This window comes from Scardinius erythrophthalmus (assembly GCF_964197995.2).
Source record: "Scardinius erythrophthalmus genome assembly, chromosome: 6".
NCBI classification, from domain to species: Eukaryota; Metazoa; Chordata; class Actinopteri; order Cypriniformes; family Leuciscidae; genus Scardinius; species Scardinius erythrophthalmus.
In genome coordinates, this window is record NC_138226.1 from 19165696 (window position 1) to 19192184 (window position 26489).

Genomic DNA, 26489 nt, shown 5'->3' on the forward strand with positions numbered 1-26489 from the left:
TGGTCTCCATCTAGTGGCCTAAGTGTGCTCTGCATTCAGTGAACATTTAAACTCCTCATGTCGTTATTTTAGTTTGATTGTTAATCTAAAGAAATAATTACAGCTTTAAAAATATACAAAATATTGCCATTAATAAATAAATGATTAAATAATGTATTATCACCATTACATTTGATTAAGGTGTTTACATTGTACTACACTGCATCTCTAGAGAAAAAGAGATTGCTCACCATTTGACATTAATGCAACAAACATTTCTGGAAATATCTAGAATTCTTCTTCTAATAACATTTATTATTATTATTTATTTATTATTATTATTATTATTAGGAGACCCAAATCTGCAAGGTATTCTGGTCTGATGTGGGTCCCCCTTTTATTATTTTTTTACTTTACTTTAATTTAATTTTATAATTATTATTATTATTTTATTTTACTGTAAAATCACAAAGACTGAGAAGGGGAGATGGGCTTCAAACCACATGCTATTATACGGTTTCCTGTTTTTGAACTGAGCCAAATAGGGTTATGGTGCACCAAAAGATATATTTAAATGTACACCCCCAGACAGTTGAAACGGAAAGTCATCTGGTTAGACTTAATAAAAGAGAAAGTAAAAAAGAAAAGATACAAAGAAAGTCATTATATAAAATCATTCTATATATATATATATATATATATATATATATATATATATATATATATATATATATGTATGTATATATATATATATATATATATATATATATATATATATATATATATATATATAAATGTTTTTTTTTGTTTGTTTTATTAGTTATTAGAAATTATCTGGGCAGATATCACAGTAATACAAATGCAAAAACATGTAAATTACATTGATCACTACCTTCAACATTAAGACAGAAAATCAAAGTGATATGACCCCAAAAACCAGGCCTAATTTATCCAATCTTCTCCAAAATAAGAGCCAGTCTGATCATCATATCGATCTACAGGCTGAAATTGTGCTGATCTGCTTTCATCTGTCCTTGTGAGCTCTAACAGCGGCCATCTTGTCTGAAACTGTTGTCACAGGCCTCAGGAAGTGAAGAGTGTGTGATTGCAGAAGCCCCATGTATGCACTAATGCTTGCACATCTTGAGAGACGTAGAGTTTGACTGTCCCATGTGACTTGTACACTTCCTCCAAACGACACTTTCTCTCTGTCTCTGCTGAAACAGGTTTTGAGCTGTATTTTTCGGAACCCAACAGAGAACCAGGTACGAGTGTCCACTTTATACTTTTTTAGGACGGCAGTACTGGGGAATGACAGAATATTTAAGAAAATGAACAGAGATGATGCGACTATAGAAATGTTTTCTGGTTGACAGCTGGTTCACACGCAGATTCACTGATGGTTGCTTACATTCTAAGAATTCACTGATGGTTGCTTACATTCTCATTCAGTTAGATCTTGTTTCTGATTTTATATCTCTATCCTGATTTTATATCTCTATCCTGCATATCAAATAAATGATGCTTAAAGAAAAGTAGGTACGCAGAGGGACAGATATGTGTTATTTTACATGCATATCTAGAGCTAATTATTTTGATTATACATTTAAAAGTGTATAATATAATAGTATTATTTGCCTTAATGTATGACAATTTGTAAGGTCTGAAGTTAAAGAAGTTGTGTTTTTTGAACTGAAATGTTGTGATGCCTTGATTAAATGTGAACTAAATATTTGCATGCAAAGTTCCAAAAACTTATGCCAAAATGTCAGAACTGATAAGATGCTTTTTTTTTTAAATACTAAGAATACTTTCTTCCAGTTGTAGCTTTTATTGGCAATTCAATCCCCTTAAACAGAGGATATTGTAGATTGTTGCCCACTCTTGTAAGAAAGGCGAATTGTCATGCACGACTGAAAGTGGCACTGTTTCCGCTGTGCTTTTTTTTTTTGAAGATTTATTTATTTCCTGTCATGCTACAGTGTGTTATCATAGCGGCAGCAGATTTCATGGTTTACCAGCTACAGAAACATTTTAAATAAATATACACATAGAAACAGTCTTGAATGGGATTTTTGCATAAAAATCTGATCACTGATCTTGATATCTGTACCATGATGTTCTTGACCATGGCTTGTTTACAAATTATAGTCCAAGTGATTTCACAAAAATTTAAATGGTGGCTGACAGAATTATGGCCTGTCTAAAACCTGTTAAGAACTGACAGAAATGGCTTTTAGTGTGAAGTGCACTATAGAATTTTGCAAGAGCTGGTTGTTTATTTTTGACGTTAACCATTCAAAGACAAATGATTAAAATATAAAAACGTTTGTATTGTTTTAGAGTCTATATATGTGCATCTACTGTAGCTTGAAGCTTAGATTCTGTGAAAAAAAGGCTTGACAGATCATTTCCTCCACTCTCTGTCCGATGGTGCAATTACTCTGTCGAAACATTCACAAGAAACATATATATAAAAGCTGCTAACAGACAGCAAAATAAATAAAGACACAATAGTGAAATATGCAGAAGAACACATCCAAATGTAGTGTCTATATGCACTTAAACATTTTGTGTTTTATAAACATTTTATAAAAGCTCAAACTTCAGGAAGTGAATTCAGTCCATAACTTGAAAAGACCTGTAACATTTTAAAATATATTGATGCGATGGAATTCTAGTTTGATGTATGCCATTTTCATTGTAAGCAAAATAAATTTGAAACATTATTTTACTGAGGCATGTGCTACTAAAAAAGCCAACTAATGGTAGGTAAGAAGGGAAGTTGTGACCGGGCCTACACTCTTACAAAAAAATGTTCAGTGGGGTTCTATACTGTATATAACCCATTGTTTTATGACAAAAGGTTTTTTTAAGAGAAATGTCTTAAATGGTTAAGATATTTACCCCTGGTTTCACAGACAAAGCTTAAGCTAGTCTCAGACTGAAATGCAGGTTTGAGCTGATTTAACTAAAAGCAACTTGCATTGACATTTCTTAAAATATGTCAGTGCCATTGATTTGTCTTGAAATGCACAACAGTAATGTTTTTTAAAGGCACGTTTATAAAAGCTACTTAAATATCCTAATTTGAACTAAGGCCTAATCCTGGCTTAATCTAAGCCCTGTATGTGAAACCGGGTCTTACGTTTTTTTATTTATGTACATTTTTCTACTTTAAGTGTGTTTACGAGCTGTTTAAATTATAAAACTTAATTCAAATTAAAAATGAATTCAAACCAAATTAATTCATTAAAACTAAATCTATAAAATGATCCCATGATTGGAATCCCTAAAAGGTTCTATATGAAGTGCCTGACAGAACCTTTAAAGGCACAATATGTAACTTTTTTGCTTTAAAATTAGCAAAAATCACTATATCTATGTTATATATATTTTTTAGTTGTGTACTTACATTATCCCGACTGTTTCCAACAACTTTCAAACCAGGAGAAATTTTAATTTAATTTTTAGACACGGCACGTTTCTTTATTTCCGGTTTGTCGCCGTCAATGGCGTCATATCCGCGTTGTCCCTGGTTTCCGCCTATGGTTTCCGCTCGTACTGCCATGGTAACCAGAGCTATGAGCAGAGCCCTCTGATTAACCAAAGCGACAGACGCAGACAACTGTGGAGTTCACAATGTCTATTTGCACGCTGTTGTTGTTTCGTTCAAACATTACGGACCATGGCAAGCAGACTTTGGATAAAAAAGGAGAACTAAAACGAGAATCAATATCAGCGCGGTGTTTTCAAGATGCCGAGAGCTCCCATAGACAGTATATAAACGAGAGCTCCACGTCCGAGACTTCGACCGCTTCTACATGTAACGTTACTTTATTAAACAGGTGAGCACATTTACATAAAACTAATCAATGTTATATAGTTCAACAATGATAAAATGTCAGAATATGATCTGTATGTTATTCTAATGTTGATCTAGCTTACTGCTAGTCTCATACAAACAAACTAACACATACATTTCAACACATTCAAATGCAGTTTAGTGTGCTAGTGTAGGCTAATGTTAGACCAATAAAACAGCGCTGCGTTACCTCACAAGTTTAATTTGTCTAATAAACTGACCTGTGAGTAGTAATTCTGCGTGTAGTTCGGTAGAATGAAATGTCCATTCCTTTTATATCCGCGGGACTCGCGTCGCGTTTGGAGCTGATAGCTGTCTCTTAGCAATCCCGAACTGCTTCATATCACAGTCATGATAAAAGCATCGATGTATTCAGTCATCCATAAACATTATTAGATCGGTCGGCTTGACGTTGACGACAACATCCATAATTCTTAGCATGTGTTGCGTCATCAAACTACGCCTTTGTTATTGTAAAGAGGTTAGCGACCCCTAGTGGAGAAAAATTCCATACTGTGGCTTTAAGGTTCTATATAGAAACTTTTCTTCTAAAGGCCCGCTCACACCAAGAACGATAACAACAAAGATAACTATAACAATAACTATATAAGTGTCCACAGCAGTGGATGATATTGTTTGGTTTATTCTAAGGCTACGTCCACATTAATCCGAATACATTTGAAAACAGCATTTTCGTTTCAAAACATTCCCTGTCCAGTCCACTAAATAGCAGGCACAACAATCCCGATACAACCATGGATATTGTTGGTACAATATGCATCACATGACGAAAATGCAAACTTTATTATTGTCTCCATGTAAACTACAAAAACGCTTTGTAATTTTTGAAAATTTGTGAAAATGGTGACGTCATGCTCATACATATTACGTGTTCAGTCTATAGGTGCATACTTTTTCTTTACAATGTGGAATTGCCAACTACTTTTCTGGCATGCATGATGCAGCATTTTAATCGTTTTTGCACATCAACTTTGTTGTCTGTACATGAAAAACTCAAAGGAAAAAAAGTACCATTAAATGCTTAAGCTCTTTCAAATTCTGATTGGCTGTCAATGTTTTCATTGTTCATCAGCTGGAAAATTCATTCTGAAAGGGATTCTAACTATATTGTTCACTCTGCCATTATAATTATACCATGGTATTTGATTCTGCTGAAGCCTTCAGCCCGCATTATTTCATCTTATTTTTTTAAATAATCATGTTTAATAGTGGAATTCCTGGTGAACTACATTATGCATGATGCTGTATAGAAAATTACACCAATCAGAGAGTCAAAAACGATACAAAATAGCTCTTTAGCTCCATTCACTGTAATCGAATGATGTAATCGAGTCGATCTCCCTATGCTTTCAAAATAATGTTTGTTATATATATGCATATATTGCAATACACTTAAAATACATTGTTTTTATAATCAACATTTGTAAATGAGTAGTTTTATATTGCTCCATCCTTTTTAATTTGATGTTGTTCGCAATGATTTCTTTCCCTCACTAAATCCATTTAGTACACAATCTTCTACCTTTTGTCTTTTTGTCCGATTTTCAAAAATGGCTTGGTTCATATAACCCTTTAATGAAGACTATTTTAAAATCCCTGTGGGAAAATGAATGAAAAATTCTTCTGGAACCAGTGCCTCTGAAAAAAGCCGCTCTCTACTGTTATACCATGGTCTGTCTGAATACTCAATTCTGATTGGCTGGAAGGTGTGCAATAAAACTGTTTAATGCACAGGAAGTTCCAAGTCAATTTAAACACCATTCTAACAAGCCTTTAATGCACTGCTTTCATTAGCCGTGTTTCCACTGTCGGGCCAGTGCGAGCCAGGGCTTTAAACGGACCGTGCTGGGCTAATAGCCTCGGACCTGTTTTTTTAACAGAAAGGTTTTTTAAAATTTTAACAGAAAGGTTGAACTGTGTTTTCAGAGCAAGGATATTTTTCATAAAATGTCACTTTTTCATGCAATTTATAATTTGAAGTTTCTGTTTGCTAAAACTATCCTTTGATTATTTTTGTGTCTGACTGATTGATGTACTGTTCATATTTTCAGCCAATCAAAAATTGTAAATGACAGATTTTGTGTCATTGCTATTTTTTCTTCAGTGTCAGCGATGCAAAAGCAGCCAGCACTGGTGCTTCCTGGAGCTGTTCAGATGAGGATCAAGAGCTCTCAGAACAGTTCTGGAGAGAGACTCAGCCAGACAAAGTCTATGGTCTTACCAGAGCCTGACACACTACAGAAACCTGTGAGCATGAGCGCAATCACACATTAACTATCTATCTACAGTATGTTGCATGAGTGTGTGAAACTACATGCACCGTACATGCACAGCTTCCTGTTGCGTTGGCTGTTTTTAGAAACACAGACACAGAACAGCAGAGGGCAGGCCAGCACTGCTGCACAGGGCCGGCTGCTATTACTGCTGGGAAAATTGTGCCATTTTCATCAAACTAAAGCTAACACAAAACTTAAAAACAGCAGCTTAATAATCTGCTTTCTTGTTACTATAATAATAATTTTGTGTGGTAGTATGTACATTTTTATGATGCCAAAAAAAAACTTTCACTAAATTGTAATTTTAATCAGAATTATTATGTAAAATTAAATATCGATGGAATTAAATTCAATATTAGATGTTACGTAGAAATATGTAACATGCATGTAAAATAAAATTTAGTGCAGTGACTGTAAAGGCCAAACCTTTTGCTGTAGGAGAAATCAAATGACCTGGTAGGAAATAATCTGTAGTTTTATAGAACATTTAAGAAAGATCCATGTGTATTACTCCAAAAAAAATAAGTAAATTATTATTTTAAAGTAAATTACAAAACATTTCTGGTCATATCATGGTCCATAATTTCATTCAGGCAACACATGCTCTTTGTTTAGATCAACCGTCACCGGAGGAACCAGTCTCAGCATAACATTGATGGTTCTGTTGGGCCGCAGGTATGATCTATCGTACCTCCTCCACTACCACCATCGTATAAAATTGTTTTGTTTTTTTGATATGGGAGCCAGAAGAGCCTGCAGTAAATGATTTACACTCACAAAAGTTAATAATATAATGATTATTTTGAAGAATGGAAATCTGAGCTGTATAAACAGAGTTTAGTGAGAGTTTCATTACAAAAGAAATGGGAAGCATGGTTCCAAAACCTTTTTTTTTTTTTTTTCACCAGCAAATTAACCAATAAAATAAATTAAAATGCAGCAGCCAACCAGAGTGTTTTTAGGCTACTGTAGAGTTTTTTTAATACTGGAAGACTAAATATTTTTTTGTGTTTCTGTTCTGTTACAGATTGTTTTAAAAGGAGAATATTTGAACAAAGCCAAAATCGCTGAAGGAGGAAAGAAATTACGGTCTGTCTGTCTGTCTGTCTGTCTGTCTGTCTGTCTGTCTGTCTGTCTGTCTGTCTGTCTCTATCTATCTATCTATCTATCTATCTATCTATCTATCTATCTATCTATCTATCTATCTATCTATCTATCTATCTATCTATCTATCTATCTATCTATCTAGTTTGGTCACACTTTATTTTGGGGAACACATATTCACTCTTAACTACGAGTTTTACCTCAATAAACTCCTATTTTACTGCTTATTACTAGCTAGTAAGGTAGTTTTTGTTGTGGTTAAGTTTAGGTATTGGGTAGGATTAAGGGATGTAGAATATGGTCATGCAGAATAAGGCATTAATATGTGCTTTATAAATAATAATAACAGCCAATATGCTAGTAATATGCAAGCTAATAAACAACTAGTTTGGTGACATATATTCACTATTAACTAAAGTTTTACCGTAAAAACCTCAATTATTTTCACAGAAAAAACTGGACTTCAACCTGGGTTGTTCTTTGCTCCAATCAACTGTTATTCTATAAAGAGAGCAAACAAGAAGCTGTTGCAAATTTGGTAAGACCACGGCACATATTTGCATACACCCACTGCACCTGTATTTAGGGGAAAAATTAATAAGAAAATGTTTGTCAACTGATAAATGTTACCTTTATAATAAAATAAATACTTGAATAATATGTAAAATCAGAAAAATAAAACAAAAGAATTTAATGAGTAGCTACAGTTGGGAGTTAAGCAGCATAACTGTTAGCAACTGGGTGGGGAAACATAATGATTTCCATATTTGTCTCAATTCTTAACTTTGCTTTGATGCCGACTATTTAAAACACTGCTGAAAAAAGAAATACTTATCATGCACGGGACTTTACAGCCATATTATTATTCTGCTGATTTGAGCCGCATGTTGCAGTGATAGAGAAAATGAGGTAGAGAAGAATAGAGGTTTGCTACCTTCACATGCTTGTAAATGGTATGTCGAGGCCATCGATGGGGTCAACTCATATTAGTTTCAACATCACTCATGGTCAAGTGGCCATAAAGCCCCCGAGCTCTCTGCCATTTCTTAGGGCGATACACACAGAGGTTATCAGGATGAAGTTAAGTATTTTTGCCACCTCATTAAAACCGTAGGACTGTATGAAATGCCTCTTTACATAGCTTAAAAGCCTGACATGGAGCTTTTTTTTTTCTTTTATTATTTTAATACAAAGCAAAATATGAATGTGAAAATCTCCTGACAAATGTCATCTATTATTATAAAATGTTTGATTTAATAGGCGATCTGTCCTGTATCAAAACATTGTGTTTTTAAATTGTTTATTATTTCACAAAGTCACGTAAGACATGAGAAACGTGGTGTTTCTATTAGTATCTTGGCAAACATGTTAATGTAATTGTACTTTCTCCACAGAAACCAGGTGGTAAAGCAGATGGTGTGGATCTGTGTGGGGCTATTATCGAGTGGACAACAGAGAAATCCAGTCGAAAGAACGTGATTCAGGTAGGACAGTCGAACACATTCAGCCAAAGTTCATTCTTTCATCCATTTTATCATCTGTTAGAACAGGAAAAACGGCAACACTTTACAATAAGGTTTCATTAGTTAAGTAAGGGTTAATGCCCGACGAGGTGTCCATTATCAGGTATTAATGGACGACGGCGAGGCGTGAACCGGTTGCCTCCTCCGAAGTCCATTAATACCTGACAATGGACACCTCGAAGGGCATTAACCCGCTTATACCATGGTCACTCGCCAAATAACACATTTTTAAAACATTAGTTTATATTTTAATTAGTTTTACAATCGAAATCTAAAGTTACAAGTTACAAACAATAACTTGGTTTCCTTGGTTATGCCTGACGGTTTATTTAGGTGTACATTATCACTTTTTAACGGACACCCTGCAGCCAATCAGAATCGAGTATTCACCCAGACCATGGTATAACATAAGTTAACTTATTAGTTAACATGAACTGATAATGCACTTGTTAATTTCAACATTTACTCATACATTATTAATATCAAATATTGTGTTTGTTAACATTAGTTAATGCACTGTGAAGTAACACGAGCAAACAATTTTTGTTATTTTTTTATAGTAATATGTTTTATTAACAAATACAGTAACAATTGTATTGCTCAAGGTTATCTAACATACATTACAATAAGGTCTCATTTGTTAACATTAGTTAAAGTGTTACTGGCAAAACTATTCAAAAACTAATAAATGCACTGTAATCTCAATAGCTATATAATACAGATGCATATTATCTAGTAAATCTTAATAGTGAAGATTTGTCAGAAGTGCCATCGGTCTTGATCTTGTGTCACAAGGTCTCACTTCTAATAACATCTTGGGCTTCCTGCTTCATCTTTAATAATCTATCCTTCCTTTTTCAGCTCAAACTTTGTAAGATCACAGCTTAACCAAACTGCTCCATACATTTATGAAGTCTCAAAGGATTGAAACATCTACAAAGAAACCTAATTGCTCAGTGAGCTTAGCGTCCACTTTCACCAGGCTTGATATTGTCTCTAGAAGCTGGTGTCATACCTCTTAAAACCCCTCAAGAAAAAATATACGCAGTCTTTTATCTGCATACCAGTGATTGGATGGATCTTTCAGGATGCAAAGTTCTTTAACGTCCAAAAGCATTTCCTGACATTTCTGTCCAGTCATTGTTGTCACGAAGACTTTTTATTAGGACTTATCTAAAGCGAGATAATCTTTCGGCTGGTGTTTTAGGGCGCGGCAAATGCTTATCAATAGATTGATAGCAGAGTTAGCTCTCATAATGAGGCAAAACGAGGATAAAAAGCCGATTTCTGATCTCATTGCGCACTTATAATATCTTATCACCGCCACTGTACTTGCTGTCCAGTATTTTGCCCAGAAATCTTTTTTTTATTTTCTGCAGGAGAGATTAAAAAGGCATTAAGCAGTAATCTTAAATAATCCCAAACTCTCACACAGAAAAAAGTGCTTGTAATGATGGTACAAGCCATTTCGTAGTCTGCCACCGCTGTCAATCAACCTCAACCGGGATTAGAAATTAGTGTGCAGGCTCGTTAATTCAGCAGCGTGGAGAGTTAGATTTGCAATCTGTGAGGCATTCAGCCGAGGTCTCGAAGATCTGTGAGGCTTAGGGCAAGACAAAACACTTGTGTCAGATTGAGGGATAGTTGTGATTAAGGAAGTTCACGTTCTTTCATTGGAGGTTTTGATCAGTGTCTTAAGCATCTGGAGTTGACTTTCATTCCTTTTTGTGCTTCTGTCACTGCTGATATTAACCTTAAACGCTGGTGCAGATCCTTATATCTCTACTAATACCAGGATTACAGCATTTATCAGTTGAAACTTAGCAGCCTTGAACCTCAATCACAGCGCTGGAGGTGCTTTATTTAGCATGTTTGCAAATTAACATATTTAAAATGGCCATACATTTGGAAATTGTGCACCAAGGGATTGTGCAAAAGTTTGGAGTTGGTAAGATGTTTTTTAAACATCTTAACTTACGCTCGCCAAGGCTTTATTTATTTGATCAAACATACAATAATATTAATATTGACAGTAATATTGTCAAATATGATTACAATTTAAAATAGCTGTTTTCTATGTTAATATATTTTAAAATGTAATTTATTCCTGTGATGGCAAAGCTGAATTTTCAGCATCATTACTCCAGTCTTCAGTGTCACATGATCCTTCAGAAATCATTCTAATATGCTGTTTTGGTGCACCAGAAACATTTCTTGTTATTATTATTAATGTTGAGAACAGTTGTTCTGTTTAATATTTTTATGGGAATCGTGATACTTTTTTTTTAAGGATTCTCTGATGATTAGAAAGTTCAGCATCTGTTTGATGCAAAAAAATTTTTTGTAGCATTACAGATATCTTTACTGCCACTCCGTGCTGAATAAAATGTATTTATTAAAAAAAATATATATATATCACCAAACTTTTGACTGGTAGTGTCAAGAAAATCTTTCATATTACTGTGATTTATGTCAACAAGTGAGTAAAAAGAACTAAGAATCTACTTCACTAGAAATTCTCATCACGGTGTTGTTCAGCAGTTTGACACACACAGCCTTTCTGGTTCATTTAAAAGGGTTATGAACCAAGGGAGACATATGCATTTATCACTTTCAGAGCTCCAACAAAACTCATACGCACAGATGAAACTCTAGTGCTTCTGAGAACACCACATTTATTTTAGAGAAAATAACTGATTTTAGCCTGTGTGGATTTATACACATTTATGCAAATCACATCAAATTCAATACAGAATTAAAAGTTTCTACAGATTAACAGATTTCAAACCAAACCCCAAGCTTTACTGAATGGACAGTTAAAACATTGTTCAAAATATCTTCTTTTGTTTTACGCAGCAGAAAGAAAGTCGTACAGGTTTGGAACCAGCATTATTATTGTAAAAAAAAAGAAAAAGAAGAAGAATTATATGACGACAGAATTTAAAATGTTTGGTAAATTAACCCTTTACGTCTTACCTGTGAGAAAAAAAAGACAAGTTCAAAATATTTTCATTGTACTAAACAACCCACGGAAAAGTATTATCTTCCAAAACATTCATCCTGAACACCAAAGTCCTTTCTCGCACAGCCTATCAGTTTTCAGTGCAGCAGGAAACAAAAAACCGCCAGACAATGGAAATCCAATTCTCATCGCATCCGTGTTTGCGTCACCTGCGTGAAAAAGACTATCAAATCCAGCAATCCTGTTACACAAAAGCGACTGCACTAAGACCTTACAACTGCCTCATATTATTGACAATAGTTGCCTGACATGAGTGTTTGAGAATCAAGAGGAAACATCTGAGGCTGATTGAAATATCATATGCTGGCATGTGGCGTCAAGCTGGAGAGACAGCAGAGCTAAATCTCAAACATTGCACTCTCCTTTCACCTGACACACACACACACTTTGAACATGAATTAAAGGGGGAATCCTTTGCTGAGGTCAGTCAGACAGGGCGAACATAAATGAATAAATAAATCAATCCTCAAAAAGTGGGCAGAGAATAAGCAGCAATTATGAACCAATTTGTACTGTTTGGAACAAGGCCAGTGGAGGTTACTGCAATGTTTATAGGCACTGTGATAAATAGCATGTGGTTGATGTCCATACACCATCTCCTCAACTGTCCGTGGAAGTGAAGATCTTTGGCCAGGCACTGTCAGATCTCGTGTCTCATGCACTCGGCACCTTTCGGGCATGTTTACTGCAGATTTTGACAGACTGACAGGCTTACAGTGAGTAGGAGAGATCTGACTCTTCAAATGGCTTGCCTAGAAGGACTGCTAAGTATCGTGCTTTTGAAAGGACACTTTACAGAATTGAGCTAATGAAGTGATGTTTTGTGTAATTACAGAATGTTGTTTAGATTGTCACTCACTGCGGTACATGTAAACAGGCTTAACCTGACTGTCACGGCAGTGCTGGACTTACTATCAAAATACATTTGATCCAAATGACATCAAATTGCAGGCTAAAGGCGTAGCGTATTTAGCCATTTGTGAGCAATGTTAGGACAATGCAAGGTCTGTTTTTAAAAAGTACTACATTTCTCTTTCAAAACATTTTTTTATCTCTTCATTTAAAACACTTTTCACTCTCCTACTAGTTTTTCTTCTTATTATTATTATTATTTATTCCATGACAGTGTAATTTCCACCATATCTCAAATGATGTTTAGTGTATTAGACTTCCAAAGACATTTTAAACTCTATAAAATAAAATGGCTGACTCTTTACTAAGGGTAATTTCATTACTAGGATTTTATATATCCTAAATACATGTAATTCAATAATATTGTCACCCTTTTTGCACAAAATTACAGTTAAATCAGAAATGACACAAAACAGTTTGCGCAAATTTCAATACAGAAATTTTAATTGAAGCTAAGCTATTAGAAATAGTTTAGATTATCTTGGATTTTAAAATGTAATAAATGTATAATATTATATGAGACAAGGGTAAAAGGGTAAAAAGACATTTGAAAAGTAGTAAAAATTATTTATGCTAAAAAGTTGCCAATACACACTTATTGTCACCTTTAAGTTGAAATCCGTTTGAATAAAAATCCACTCTTGTGATATACAGTACAAGAGTCTAGTAGAAAATAGAAATTGTGTAGTTTCAAGCACATAGATATGAAATATACTGCACCTCTAAGCTTGCAACCACGCAATCTTTTTCTTAAGACCACTTTGCAAGAGAGTTGAAGTAAAGGTTTTTGCCTGCCCTCAAAGCTGCTTACATTGTATTGAGCGTTAATTTCAGTGTTCAAACAATATACTTTATATTCTGTAATAATCATGGGATGAACGGAAGGATTTGAGATTCAGACAGCAGATTACAAAGCAGATTAGAGCAGCAAAATGACTCTCTCTTGGCAAGAACATACGATTTACAACGCCTCAGTACAAATAGTTATTGTCCAGAAAAAACAAAGAATTCACTTTTCTTTTTTGCTTTTTTTTTTTTTTCAATTTAAGAGGGTTTTGAACCCTAATTCAAACCAACCTACAAAACCACTGCTAGAGAAAACACATTGTATAACAGTACTTTTGACACAAAAGACCTTGTGACATCTTCCCCCGGTCGCTTTTATGGATCATTATTATGTTACTTGTCACTTTGAATTTCAATTCAGCTGTTCAGTTGTGGAAGCTTTTGTATCAGCAAATTACAACTCACAATTTTAATCAAATCGACTGATGGTTCAATCCTTTACGAGAATAGCTCGCTCATTTAAAATTGCAATCTGGTGAATGTCGGTTGCAGAAACAGTATTGCCACTCGTGAAACACTTTACGAAGATTTTGTTTCTGTGGTTGTTATTAATATTTTTAATGCGGCCTAAACCATTGAATTAAACATTGTGCGTGAGAAAGCATCAGGGGAATGCAGTGCATCTTCCTCCATTCCCTCTGATTTTGCTTTTGTTTTCTCTGGGAAGCCAGTAGCTCTCTAAGCCAGACCCATCTCAGGAGTTGTGGAAAATTGGAGATAATTAACCCTACTATCTAATGCGCTTCAAAGTTGAGTTGTGTCTTTATGTAGCTTTCAAATTAATGTTTAATTTAACAGCAAAACACAAATGTTAAGTCACAAATGGCATTCTGGTCTTTGTACTGCTCTGCATAATTAAACATTAATGAAGAGTCAAAGTGAGAGCCCAGATATTCAAATTCCTCCTCATTAAACAGTGTGATTAAAAGCATAGGGCTTTTATATGTTGTACTCTTTCTTATTTCCACTCACACAACACAAAACTTTCCACTAGTCCCAGTTTTCCAATCAGCTACTCTACCACTTTTCCTGACCAATAATATTCTTTCACAACATTTTAAAAAATATATATATATATATATTGTTAATATTTTTTTGTGGTTGTTGTTATTTTTAACAACACTAACAACATTGATAAGAAATTATCTATCCAGGGCTATTTTCACTGGCAGTAACAAAACACTGAGGATTTCAAATGAATTCGCCAATGTTAAATACAGAATTGTAATGTCATGTTATGTAATATTACACTGTAACGTTCCTATTAAGTCACTTTCACTTGTATTTAATGCACACAATAACAAGTTTAAGTTGAAAGTTTAATGTCACATACACAGTGATGCAAAGACAGTGAAATGTCTGTGCATTTTTTGTAAAAAGTAAGAAGAAAATATACGTAGCTACAGTATTTAAATACAAAATAAATGAGAGTTAACAGTGAGGAGAAGAAAGAGTATGATTTTAGAAAAATATATACAGAGTTAAGCCCAGCGCAGCAATAAAATCATAAATATTGCAGTATGAATTGTACAAGATTTGTTGTGTAAGCTGCCCATAACAGTATTAAATGTCCATAGAAATATGTGCGCATACTAAAAATATTGGCATTATATCTATGGGCCCTTTTTTTCCTTGGGCAGCACCACATGCAGAGATGAAACATGGCATAAATTATGAGAGCTTGATTCCAGGGAGGTATTGGTGAATATAGCAATGGATAGTTGGAAAGATGATTATCGTTTTTTAGAAAAGGGACAGAACTCATGACTCATCAGCTAACCCTCTCAGATAATCTTCATGAAATCAAAGACCAATGTGACGTTTGGTTTTGAAACAGCTTGATTTACAGGATGAGCTATTTTGAAAGACGTAAAAAATGTGTTTCAGTTTAACTTAATCGAGCTTTGGTGTTGAATTTATTAAAGCTGGTTTGGCTTTGAAATGCTATTTGAATTATTTGATACATTGCGTGCTGGGTTGTGAAACATTATCTCAGTGCTGTCTTCTGAATCAAAGTGGAACGGCAATACGTCAATGGCTCATTTAATTTTGAATGTCCGAAAAGAATGTTGTGTCACATGTATAAAATATCTGTCGAATCTGCATAAAAGGGGATCAGTGATACTGCACGAGCTTCATGCGTTGTATAAGCAAAACCAGAAAGAGATGTGAAACTCCCATCTGAAAGTTTCTTATGACCTGCAGCACAAATATCCTTCATTAAAGTGGGTCTGTTTCACCCGTTCAAACCGCCAATGAGGATTCCAACAAGTCCACCCCACTCCAAACTATTACTGTCATGTCCGCAGGCACCCGGCGAAGGAAAGAAGGGGCTTCAGAACAAACATGCTCTCTCGGATGTTCTACTCTGAAGAATAGAGGGATCGCAAACACACTCTGACAAGAATTGTGCCCCTAACCATTCCCTCTGTATTCACTCCATCCCCAAAGAGACTGCGTGATTCCCCCTGCCACCCTCTCTCAAAGTCAGAAAAGTCTGTTTTAAACAGGGAAAACTTTGGACGTCTATGTGTAGTGACTGTATGGGGGGGAGGGGGGTTGTGGTGTGTTCTGTGATCCGGCCTGGTATTTTTAGAGACTGACCACTCTAAAATGATTTTAGGTTTTTAGAAATATGCAGTGTCAGCTCTCTTTAAAATAACAAGTATCGCTTCTGTGCAACGGTATTTGACAATTCTGACCTTAGCGTTGGTGTTTGCTTGCATTCTTCTGGGAATGCCACTTATTCTATGCGACTGTGCCATGTGACGTTACGCCAGTCTCGAGAAATATGTCTAATGTTTAGTCAGGTATCACACTAATAATTTGTCATCTGAAATTTCTCATTTCTCGTCTAACTTCTTCCCATAATGTTTATTATTGATTTGTAATGGTATTTAAATAAATAAATACAATATGTATTAATATATTGTATATTTATATTATACATTAACGTTCAAAAGATTGGAGTTGGTAAGTGTCTTGTGCTCAAAAAATCCGCATTTCTCTCATAAGTCTCTTATGCTCACCAAGGTTAAAACTCTTTTTTAAAGATTTTTCAGCATCATTACTGCAGTCTTCAGTGTCACATGATCCTTCAGAAATCAGTCATGCTAATTTGTTGCTCAAGAAACATTTCTTATTATTTCAATTTTTGTTTTGTTTTTGATGAATAGAAAGTTCAAAAGAACAGCATTTATTTGAAATATAAATCTTTTGGATCATTATAAATGTCTTTACTGTCACTTCTGTGTAATTTAATGTGTCCTTTCTGAATAAAAGTATTAATTTCTTTTAAAAAATTAAAAAATAAAATACTGCCCCCAACTTTTGAAATACTTTTTTTCTTCTGATCAATGTAAAATCAATATTTCTTTGGTTCTAGTTATACAGAAGAAAGATGCAATGCAAGCAATAAAATATCATACTATTTTAGATTTTAGCTTAAAACCAAATATGCAAAATCGGCAATGGGGTGGAGAAGGTAGACACCATTACAAAAATGATTGTTCTGTTAAAATTTAGGATTGTGATGTAGTACAGTTTGATTACTCCATTTATACACAGGTCTGTTATGGCAGGGAGCGTTCACACAAAGTTTGCCAGCTGTATTTGTTTGAATGCCACTCTTTTAACTTAATTTCAACCCTCTTTTACCAACAGATAACCACCCTAACTGGTCAGGAGTTTTTGCTGCAGGCAGATCACTTTCCAACCATCTGTAAATGGCATGATGCCCTCAAGAAAGCAGTGGACAGTCTGGTATGTCATTTCTTAAAAGACAAAATAGCTTTTTGCACATTTGTACTTTAACATAGACTGATCTGGGAGGTGAATCTTTACCTATACTTTATATGAAGGACTATATTAAAAAAAAAAGGTTAAATACACTAATGATAAGCATCTAACATTAGGATAAATGAGCAATATTTTGTTGATATTATTTCTGCATCTATCTGATGAATCTTTTATATGATGTTGTGGTTTAGTCGAGTGGACCTGGAGGCAAGAGCTGTGGTAGAGTGGCCCTAAACAGATCCAACAGTACAGAATGCTTGCCCAGACCAACCTGTGAAGCCACCAAACCTAAACCAAAAGAGACCAAGTCTGAACACAGACGCTCCATCAGTGAGTAACACGTGTGTGTGTGTGAGTGTGAGAGAGTGAGAGAGGTGATAACTGGCAATCAGCACATAGAGTTCAGAACCAGTGAGTGTGTCGAGGTTGCAGCCTTGCTTCACCACTGTTTAATATCCACATTAATGAGTTAGCAGTACAGATGACAGTCTGTTCACAGACTTTATTTCTCCAAAAGAAATTTAGGTCATATTTCACCCCAAAATCCAAATAAATTAAATTTTTTTTGTATAAAAGATAAAACGGACCCGATTATAGGATCAGGATTTTTTTTGCATTGTAACATTATTTTTTTAACATTTATTTTCATGACAATTAAGCAGTTCTCAATATTGTAATATATATTTAAAAAAGATTATTTATGTTTTTTCACTTATGTTAATTAGTATTTAGATACAGTTAAAAATTACATCACAAAAACAAGAATCTAATGAGAATACGCATTTTCAGTAAAAACCCCACCACAACAACAACAACAACAACAACAACAACTCAAAAGCAAAATGAATAAAATGTGCTTAAAGTGGTCATATGATGCAATTTCTTGTTTTCCTTTTTCTTTAGTGTGTAATGTAGCTGTTAGTGCAAGCATAAGATCTGCAGAGTTACAAAGCTCAAAGTGTCAAACCTAAAAATATATTCGTTGTAAAAGTTAAGGCTCAGCCACGCCTTCCTAAAACGCTTCACCTACACTGACATCTACAAATCTATGTCAGTGTGTGGGGGCAGTGTTTCATCATAACACCGCCCAAATGTATACGCAAAGAAAGAAGGCGTAACTTTTATTCTCGGTGTACTATTGTTGTCGCCGGCAATTTCGGCATTTTTCGGAGGATTGTTTCCTGAACCTGGGAGAGTACAAGGCTGGCTGTGCACAAAGCCTGATTCTAAAAAGTGGGGCAATTCCATCTTTACAAGTACAGTCTGGTGCTTCTAATTTACCGACACAGCCTGTAGGTGTTTTCATATTTTAATAATTTGACTATTCAAACGCGAGTTTTGCAGACATGGTTTTATACACAGTGTTTTCACCCCCAAGTTGCACGGCGTGACGCGTAAAAAGACATTATGGGCCCTATTTTAACGATCTGAAACGCAAGTATCAAGCGCAAAGCGCAAGTAACTTTGTGGGCGGGTCTTGGCGCTGTTGCTATTTTCCCAGCGGGATAAATGACTCTTGTGCCCGGCGCAAATCTAAAATGGGTTGGTCTGAAGTAGCTTCATTATTCATAGATGTGGTTTGGGCGTAACGTGAAATAAACCAATCAGAGCGTCATCTCACATTCCCTTTAAGAGCAGACACGCTTTTTCCATAGCGGATTTGCCAGGAGCGGTTCACAGCCAAGGACAGCAACGCTCTCGTCACGGCCGTAAAAGAGAGAGAAGTTACATTGAAATGGAGAAACCCACCCAAATTAACTTCGGTTAAACAGGCGTATGATAATTTGGGTAAATGTGTAAGCTAGATGTATGCTTTTATAATAAATTGTCTATCTATCTATCTATCTGGAACTCTTTGCGCTGAACCGCCCTGGGGAGCGCAAGTGTATTTCCTAACTTACCGACGTGCATCTGTGGAGGGAAAAGTCCGCTTTGCGCGGGTGCAAAATAGGAATGATACATGCGTCGGTGTACAAAGTCAATTGCGCTGGGTGCAAGATAGGGCCCTATAAGTCATAATAATCAGTAATTATGTCCCCAATGAAAATAAAACCTTACCAATCTGATACGACCTGGTCCAGTCGCGCTGGCAAAGTTGATCGATCAGCTTAGTCATCTGCATTTTCCGGTTCAGATTCGGGCTCGAATTGATAAAGTAGTACAGACATTATCACCTGTCATTATTGCTTTGGGACCTAATGTTTCAAATATAGTAAGGGACGTGACATTTCTGTCACACGTTTAAGGTTTTTGAGCCAATCACAATTGCACTGGATCGCTGGCCAATCAGAGCACACCGCACTTTTCGATGAGCTTTGTAAAAATCGACGCGTTTCAGAAAGGCGGGGCATAGAGGAGAAACAATAATGTACAGTATGTGTAAATGTATTACTTTTTTTAACCTAAAACCGCGTAAACACTGCATTAAACCAAATACACAAAAATAATGTTATTTTTAGAACCATCATATGACCCCTTTAATTGTCATTAATCAATACTTTGTCATGCTACCATATAAAAATCATAATGGTCCTTAAAAAAAGGCTTCATTATTTTTAAGCAAAATATAATTTCCTATTTTCCTTTTGGTTTGGGGGTGAAATGTGACCTGGACATGATTTTGCACGATTCATTCTTATGATTATTTTTTTCATCACTTCTTCCTCTGTGCGACTGTGGTCACATTCTGAACAGGAAGCACAGCAGCACCTTGACCAAATGCAGTTAGGTTACTGTAACAAGAACATCCGCGTCTGGAGTAACATGACATCTATAATAACATGCAGACACGTTACCACATCTCATCTCATCATTTACCATATGAAACAGAGACCAACAGAAGCTGAATTTCAGACAATATATACGACTGTTTGGAACTCCACTGGGATGTTGAGTAAGATGGATTCAGTCTGCTCTCTGTCAATCATTATTATAAATTACAAGCTATTTGACACTCTCCAAGCGATTCTGTCATTGGTAATTGCAGCATTTTCTGCCCTGAATGAGTATCAAAGAGAATTAATTTACTACTGTACCGAATACTGGGCAGTAGCTCCGAACGCTCACTTGTCACATACTAATCACTGGACTTGTCAAGATGGTGTAATATTGACACTAACTTTGGCCGGAATCAATAAATAAATGCTGTGAAATGAGATATGCACGTACACTGGAGAATATTTCAACTGAAGTAGCTTTTCTGGTGTGCTTTTGAACAATGTGGAGAAAGGAGACAGTCTTATTTGCATGAGGAGGACTTGCACAAAGACAGCCTCAAAAGAATGTGGCGAGTGTTCAGTGACAGCATTGTTCCTGTGTCTCCTCTGATCCCCCGCACAGTGTTCAAGCTGAATTACAGCGCCTCAGACAGCGCGGACAAGAATGGAGTTAAGAACAGACTGAAGAAGTTCATCTCCAGACGGCCCTCCATGAAAACGCTACAGGAAAAAGGCCTTATTAAAGGTGAAAGATTTGACATGTGTGCTCCATGCATTAATGTGATGCTCATTGCCAACTATCAGTTTTGAAAAATCCAACATTTTTTACTTATACAAATGCCAGTTAATAGTCATAATTACATGCTACACAATTGCAGGTTACATATTACGTGATGTCATACGAATGTGCAATCTTAGGACATTCGTTTATTTTGGCTTCCATATGGTTTCCACATTAAACACAACTGTGACCCAGTTAGAAAAAAAAAAGGTAGCAAGACAGTCTTTTTCATTTACACCATATTCCAGTTCAACAAGCAATCCCTGATGCGAATTCTTAAAGACTGTAACTAATTTATTTTATTCATGGCATACACCAAACATAACATTAAAGGATATTTTAAGCATACTTGGAACTCTCGGATAAAGGTAATGATATCTTTAATTTCTTCTGGTGTCAAATAGAGCCTTTAATGTAGTATCTGTGGGGGTAAATGGTAGATCAAAGAGGACAATATTAAGGGAATGAATAAAACTACTGTGGGATTAACAGAGTAGCGCAGGTGGCTCCTAACACAGCTATCGCTGGCAGAGCTCCAAGGCGAGCTCGCCCGCTAAACAACCATCTGAAATTAGGAACGTTCCATATTGTACCGATGCTTTTTAATAGTAATTTATGTAGAAATGCCCCTCCTGCCAGATATTTCTCTAGGAAAGTTCTGAATGCGCATTTGTATGCAAAGGTGGCTTGCTTGCAGTCATTTATGCATTTAGCACATCGCCACTTCCCCCCCATTCCTCGCGGGTGCCGAAATGAGAGCAGGACATCTTTGATGTTCCAGAAGCCTCTGGGACAGCTCGCCCGGTCCTATATGAACTCAAAAAGCCAAATGATGAGGACATTTACACCTCTACGCTTACAACTGTAGTTTTGCTCATTATGGAGCGTTCTGATCTTTGAAATATGACTGCCCCAAAACATTTCACTTTGCATTTCATCTGTGAAATTCCTGGGTCACACTTTACATTATATTGCTCGTATATTGCACCTCGTAATCTGTAATTAGTTTCGAGGCAGCTTGTAATTACTCATTGCTATTATCTGCAGCTGTCAATAATTTATTTTTTAAAACATCTAATTAATTACATGATATGCTGATTAATTAAGATATTTGATTTTTCGATATTTGTTGAAAAAGCCCCCAAATGAAGATAATTTAAGACGTTGTGGTGGCAGACGAGTAAATAATTGAAAAGAAAATACAAAGAAGTCAATATATTTGACATTTATTTTCTATATGATTAACATAAACTAAATGAAAAAAAAAAAAAGATTCATAGTCTTGCACCATGAGTGAGTGACACTATTGTAAGATTCTGAGTTAAATTTAATGCATTATTTTTCATAATTAATTGTACCAAATTAACACATTAAATTGACAGTTCTATTAATAATTAATAATAATAATGCTGTTGTTGTTTTTCATAATAAATAGATTGAATCTATAGATCTACCGTTACTATTATAATTAAAAATAGCATTAATTCTAATTATTATTATACATTTTACTTTATTAATAATGTTAATATTTATTATTGTATTGGAATTATTATTGTTAATAATATTAATTGCATTAATGATCTTATTAATTATTATTGTTCGTTCGTTGGCAGGGGGGAATGGGCCTGGTTTCTCCCAAGTTTTTTTTTTTTTTCTTTATTCTGTCACCTGATGGAGTTTTGGTTCCTTGCTTCTGTCACCTCTGTCTTGCTTAGTTGGGGACACTTAATATTTAACAATATTATTGATCTGCCTGCATTGACACCATTGTATGAGAACTGAACTGAGATTGACGATGACATCACTGTTTTTTCCAGAGCGGCTGTATAGATAAATTAACTACTAACTTTTAAAGGTCCCGTTGCATGCGATTCCATGTTTCAAACTTTAGTTAGTGTGTAATGTTGCTGTTAGAGCATAAATAATATCTGTAAAATTATAAAGCTCAAAGTTCAATGCCAAGCGAGATATTTTATTTAACAGAAGTTGACTACAAAAAACGGCTCGATTGGACTACACCCCTCTACATCCTGCATTAGTGACATCACCAGAACCGTTTCTTGACTAACCTCCGCCCACAGGAATGCTCCCTCAACTCTACTGGTTACTTGCGCACTTCTTATAACTTAGCCTACTGTGTTTACTCAGCTCTTACGGTGATTTTCTGAAGTAAAACTGACGCTTCATCTTTTGTGTGATGTACAATAAACTTTATTAAACTCATCAGTACATGTTTGATCATCATTCAGACAGCAGACTTGTAGGTTATTAATAAATAATGGATACATAGCCTACAAGCAGATGACAAATACGTTATAATAACCGTAATTAAACTACTAAACCATACCTGTTTCATCTCTATACAGCAATCTGACTCTGTAGGCATTATTGTCCGACTCGAAATGAACGCCGTTACTGAGAGTTTCTGATATTATCATCATTCCGTGAGATGAATTTTTCCTGACAGACTGAGCACGAGCTCATGAAGCTCCGCCCCCTGTGCCGTCCAGCAGCAGCTCATTTGCATTTAAAGGGGACACACTGAAACAGGTCGTTTTTCTGAGCCCCAAAAAATGTCAATTTAAACATGCTGTAAAAAATGATCTGTTGGGTATTTTGAGCTCAAACTTCACATACACACTCTGGGGACATCAGAGACTTATTTTACATCTTGTGAAAAGGGGCATAGAACGGGACCTTTAATACAACAGAAATGAACCATCACTGAACTTACTTAAGCTTGACTAAAACACTGTTTTCGTCTAGATCTGCTGTACAGCCGAAACAATCTTTGTTGCATTATGTTCCCGTTATCTCTGTAAAGTTGCTTTGAAACAATTGGTATTGTAAAAATCACTATATAAATAAATATGACTTGACTTATTGATAACAGTAATGCTATTTTTATATTAATAAATGAACACCTGTGACATGGGCACTGTAATACAAAGTGTTAGCAAATCCTACTTTAGCATTATACATTTGTAAATATTCTCACTGACACGTTTTTCCTTAGACCGAGTGTTTGGATGTCACATGTTGACCCTGTGCGAGAGAGAAGGGACCACTGTGCCCAGATTTGTCAAGTTGTGTGTGGATGAAGTAGAAAAACGAGGTATGGCTCAAAAAATGATCTTTTTAAAAAAACAAATGGATGTTGTTTTTGTCACATGCCTGGCTGACTAACAGACAGATGTCTTTACCCCGTCCTCACAGGCCTGGAGGCTGATGGGATATACAGGGTGAGTGGCAATTTGGCCGTTATCCAGAAACTACGCTTCCTAGTTGACCAAGGTGAGTTTAATTCTGTAATTATCTATTATCAGTGCTTGGTTTAAGGCCAACAGTTGCATCAGTGTTCATCTAAATGACATATTATTGTTTTAGTTCTAAAGGCTTAGCTGAAAGGTATGAATTAGTTAGTTTGTAATAGGCACCACAAATTGTTTGATAAGGATTTTCAGTGTGGTTTGATATGCAGTGAAATGCAGGCAGGACAATGTGGTCGACTCTCAGGGGGCGTATTAACATTGACATAATGATTAGCATTTTTTAATTTCCTCATCAAACGACTGTTGTTTTAATTCTCTCTGTTGGCTTCTCTGACTCTGTCTCTCTGTTTCCCCAGAGGAGGAGCTTGACTTGGGCGACAGCCAATGGGAGGACATCCATGTCATCACCGGAGCGCTAAAGATGTTTTTCCGTGAACTGCCAGAGCCCCTGTTTCCCTTTCGCTTTTTTGACTTGTTTGTGGAAGCCATTAGTAAGTAGTGAAATCGATACGAGCAAATCAGTGTAATTGCTCAAAATATTTTGGTATAAGAACCTTAAAATGTATTAAAAGGAATGATTAATTACCTTTCCCAGAGATGTTAGACTTCAGAATACTCAAAATGTGCTCAAGTATTCTACGGCAACATCAAGTTATTTCTTATTCATGGTTTACAGCTTAGGTCCTCCTAACTGTAATTTAAGCCACGGATGGATAAAGCGCTCGCCACTCTTGGGTTGAGTTGTGTTATTTGGGATTGACCCTCTTATGCGCATTCTTGCAGATCTGTCAGCCAAAAGGGGTCGCTCTTTGACAGGGAGGTGCTGAGATCATTCAAACTCCCTGTTTGGGGAATGGGGGAATTTCTCAGGCCAGAGGGCAAAGTCAGGGCCTGTGGTCCAGACAGAAACTGTCACCAGATCGGCCTTAGTGTCACGTGTAACCTCCCTCCAGCAACACAGAGCAAACTCTGGGCCTCATCTCGAGCGTCCAGCTGACGCCAGTGTGTTTCTCTTGGGCAATCTACCTTCTGGAAGGCACGTACCTTCTGAAATATATGTATGTACCTTTGTGCTTGAAACAACATTTGTCCTGCACTTTTGTTTTACGACTTGTTCGATTTCTGACGCCCCGTTAGTTTTAAAACAAACACTTTCAGATTAGTGGCCGTGTGAACTACAGAGTGGCGATAAACTATGTACTAAGCCGTATATGGGCATGTAAATAGAGAGTAAGGATAGAGCAAACAGGGAGTGCAGAACATTGTAGGAACAATTGCAGCTTTATGGTCCTAAACACTGTGAACAGGAATGATGGAAGATCAGTTTAGAGCACACTCAACCCCCCTTTCTAATATATATTTATAAAAACAGCTATATATTTTCATGTATAAAAACTTGCGCTACCATTTAAAAGTTTGGGGGCAGTAATTAAAAAATAAAATAAAAATACTTTTATTCAACAAAGAGACATTAATTTGATCAAAAGTGACAGATGTTTATAAGATCTCTATTTCAAATAAATTGTTTACTTTCTATCCATCAAAGAGTCCTGAGAAAAAGTATCATATTTCCCACAATCATATTAAGCTGCGCAACTATTTTCAACACTGATAATAATCAGGAATGTTTCTTGAGCAGCATATCAGCATTTTAGAATGATTTCTGAAGGATCATGTGGCACTGAAGACTGAAGTAATGATGCTGTAAATTCAGCTTTGCCATCACTAGAATAAATTACATTTTAAAATATATTAAAATAAGAAAAAAACATTATTTAGAAAATGGTTTAGTATACACAGCGAATATAAAGCATAATATTTGGAAGGTCACCCATTTAGATCTCACCTCCAAATTTTATGTAATTATTAAATTTTTTTGCATTGTCAGCGTGACCAATCGGAATCCCAGAAATCATGATTGTTTTCACACAGGTTTCCAGAACTCCCCCTCAATGTTTTGTTAGTGCTACAGAGTCACTATGTCTACGCTGTTTAGGGAAATCAACCTATAAACGGCATACTTGTTTTATTTTAGCATTGTAGTTTGATTTTCACAAGTTTGTTTAAATCAATGAATATTTTATATTCTCAGAACCTTGATCTAAGGACCAAAAGGCCAGTGCGCTCACTGTAATAAGCGCAGGGCTATCATTATTAGCACTGCATCTTATAATATCCCCACTGGAAGGAGATATGCGTGAGACAGAATGGGAACAGGCCTGGGGTGATGTTGTAATTTGCTAATAAATATTTACTCGCGTGGCATGTAGGCCAGAGCACCGCAAACTGTTTGTATCCAATTAATCAGTAGATGAGCCTGATCACTTACAGATAGTGTTTAGACAACTAATTATTACTGTAAAAAGCCCCTAA

At 35.7% G+C, this 26489-nt stretch overlaps 1 protein-coding gene across 2 annotated transcripts in view; it reads left to right on the forward strand.

The window, feature by feature from the left end:
• Positions 1–1124: 1124 nt before the first annotated feature.
• arhgap15 (Rho GTPase activating protein 15) overlaps positions 1125–26489 on the forward strand; it is a 37434-nt gene continuing 12069 nt past the window's right edge. The window contains exons 1-12 of one of the 2 annotated variants that reach the window (XM_081368079.1): positions 1125–1244; positions 5970–6112; positions 6757–6816; positions 7169–7230; positions 7696–7783; positions 8640–8729; positions 17212–17310; positions 17538–17676; positions 20686–20808; positions 23861–23959; positions 24061–24138; positions 24473–24607. In XM_081368079.1, coding sequence (XP_081224205.1) covers positions 5978–6112; positions 6757–6816; positions 7169–7230; positions 7696–7783; positions 8640–8729; positions 17212–17310; positions 17538–17676; positions 20686–20808; positions 23861–23959; positions 24061–24138; positions 24473–24607 — 1108 coding nt within the window. In that variant the 5' untranslated portion in view covers positions 1125–1244; positions 5970–5977. The remainder of the gene's footprint in view (positions 1245–5969; positions 6113–6756; positions 6817–7168; positions 7231–7695; positions 7784–8639; positions 8730–17211; positions 17311–17537; positions 17677–20685; positions 20809–23860; positions 23960–24060; positions 24139–24472; positions 24608–26489) is intronic. The other variant, XM_081368080.1, reaches the window with a different exon arrangement.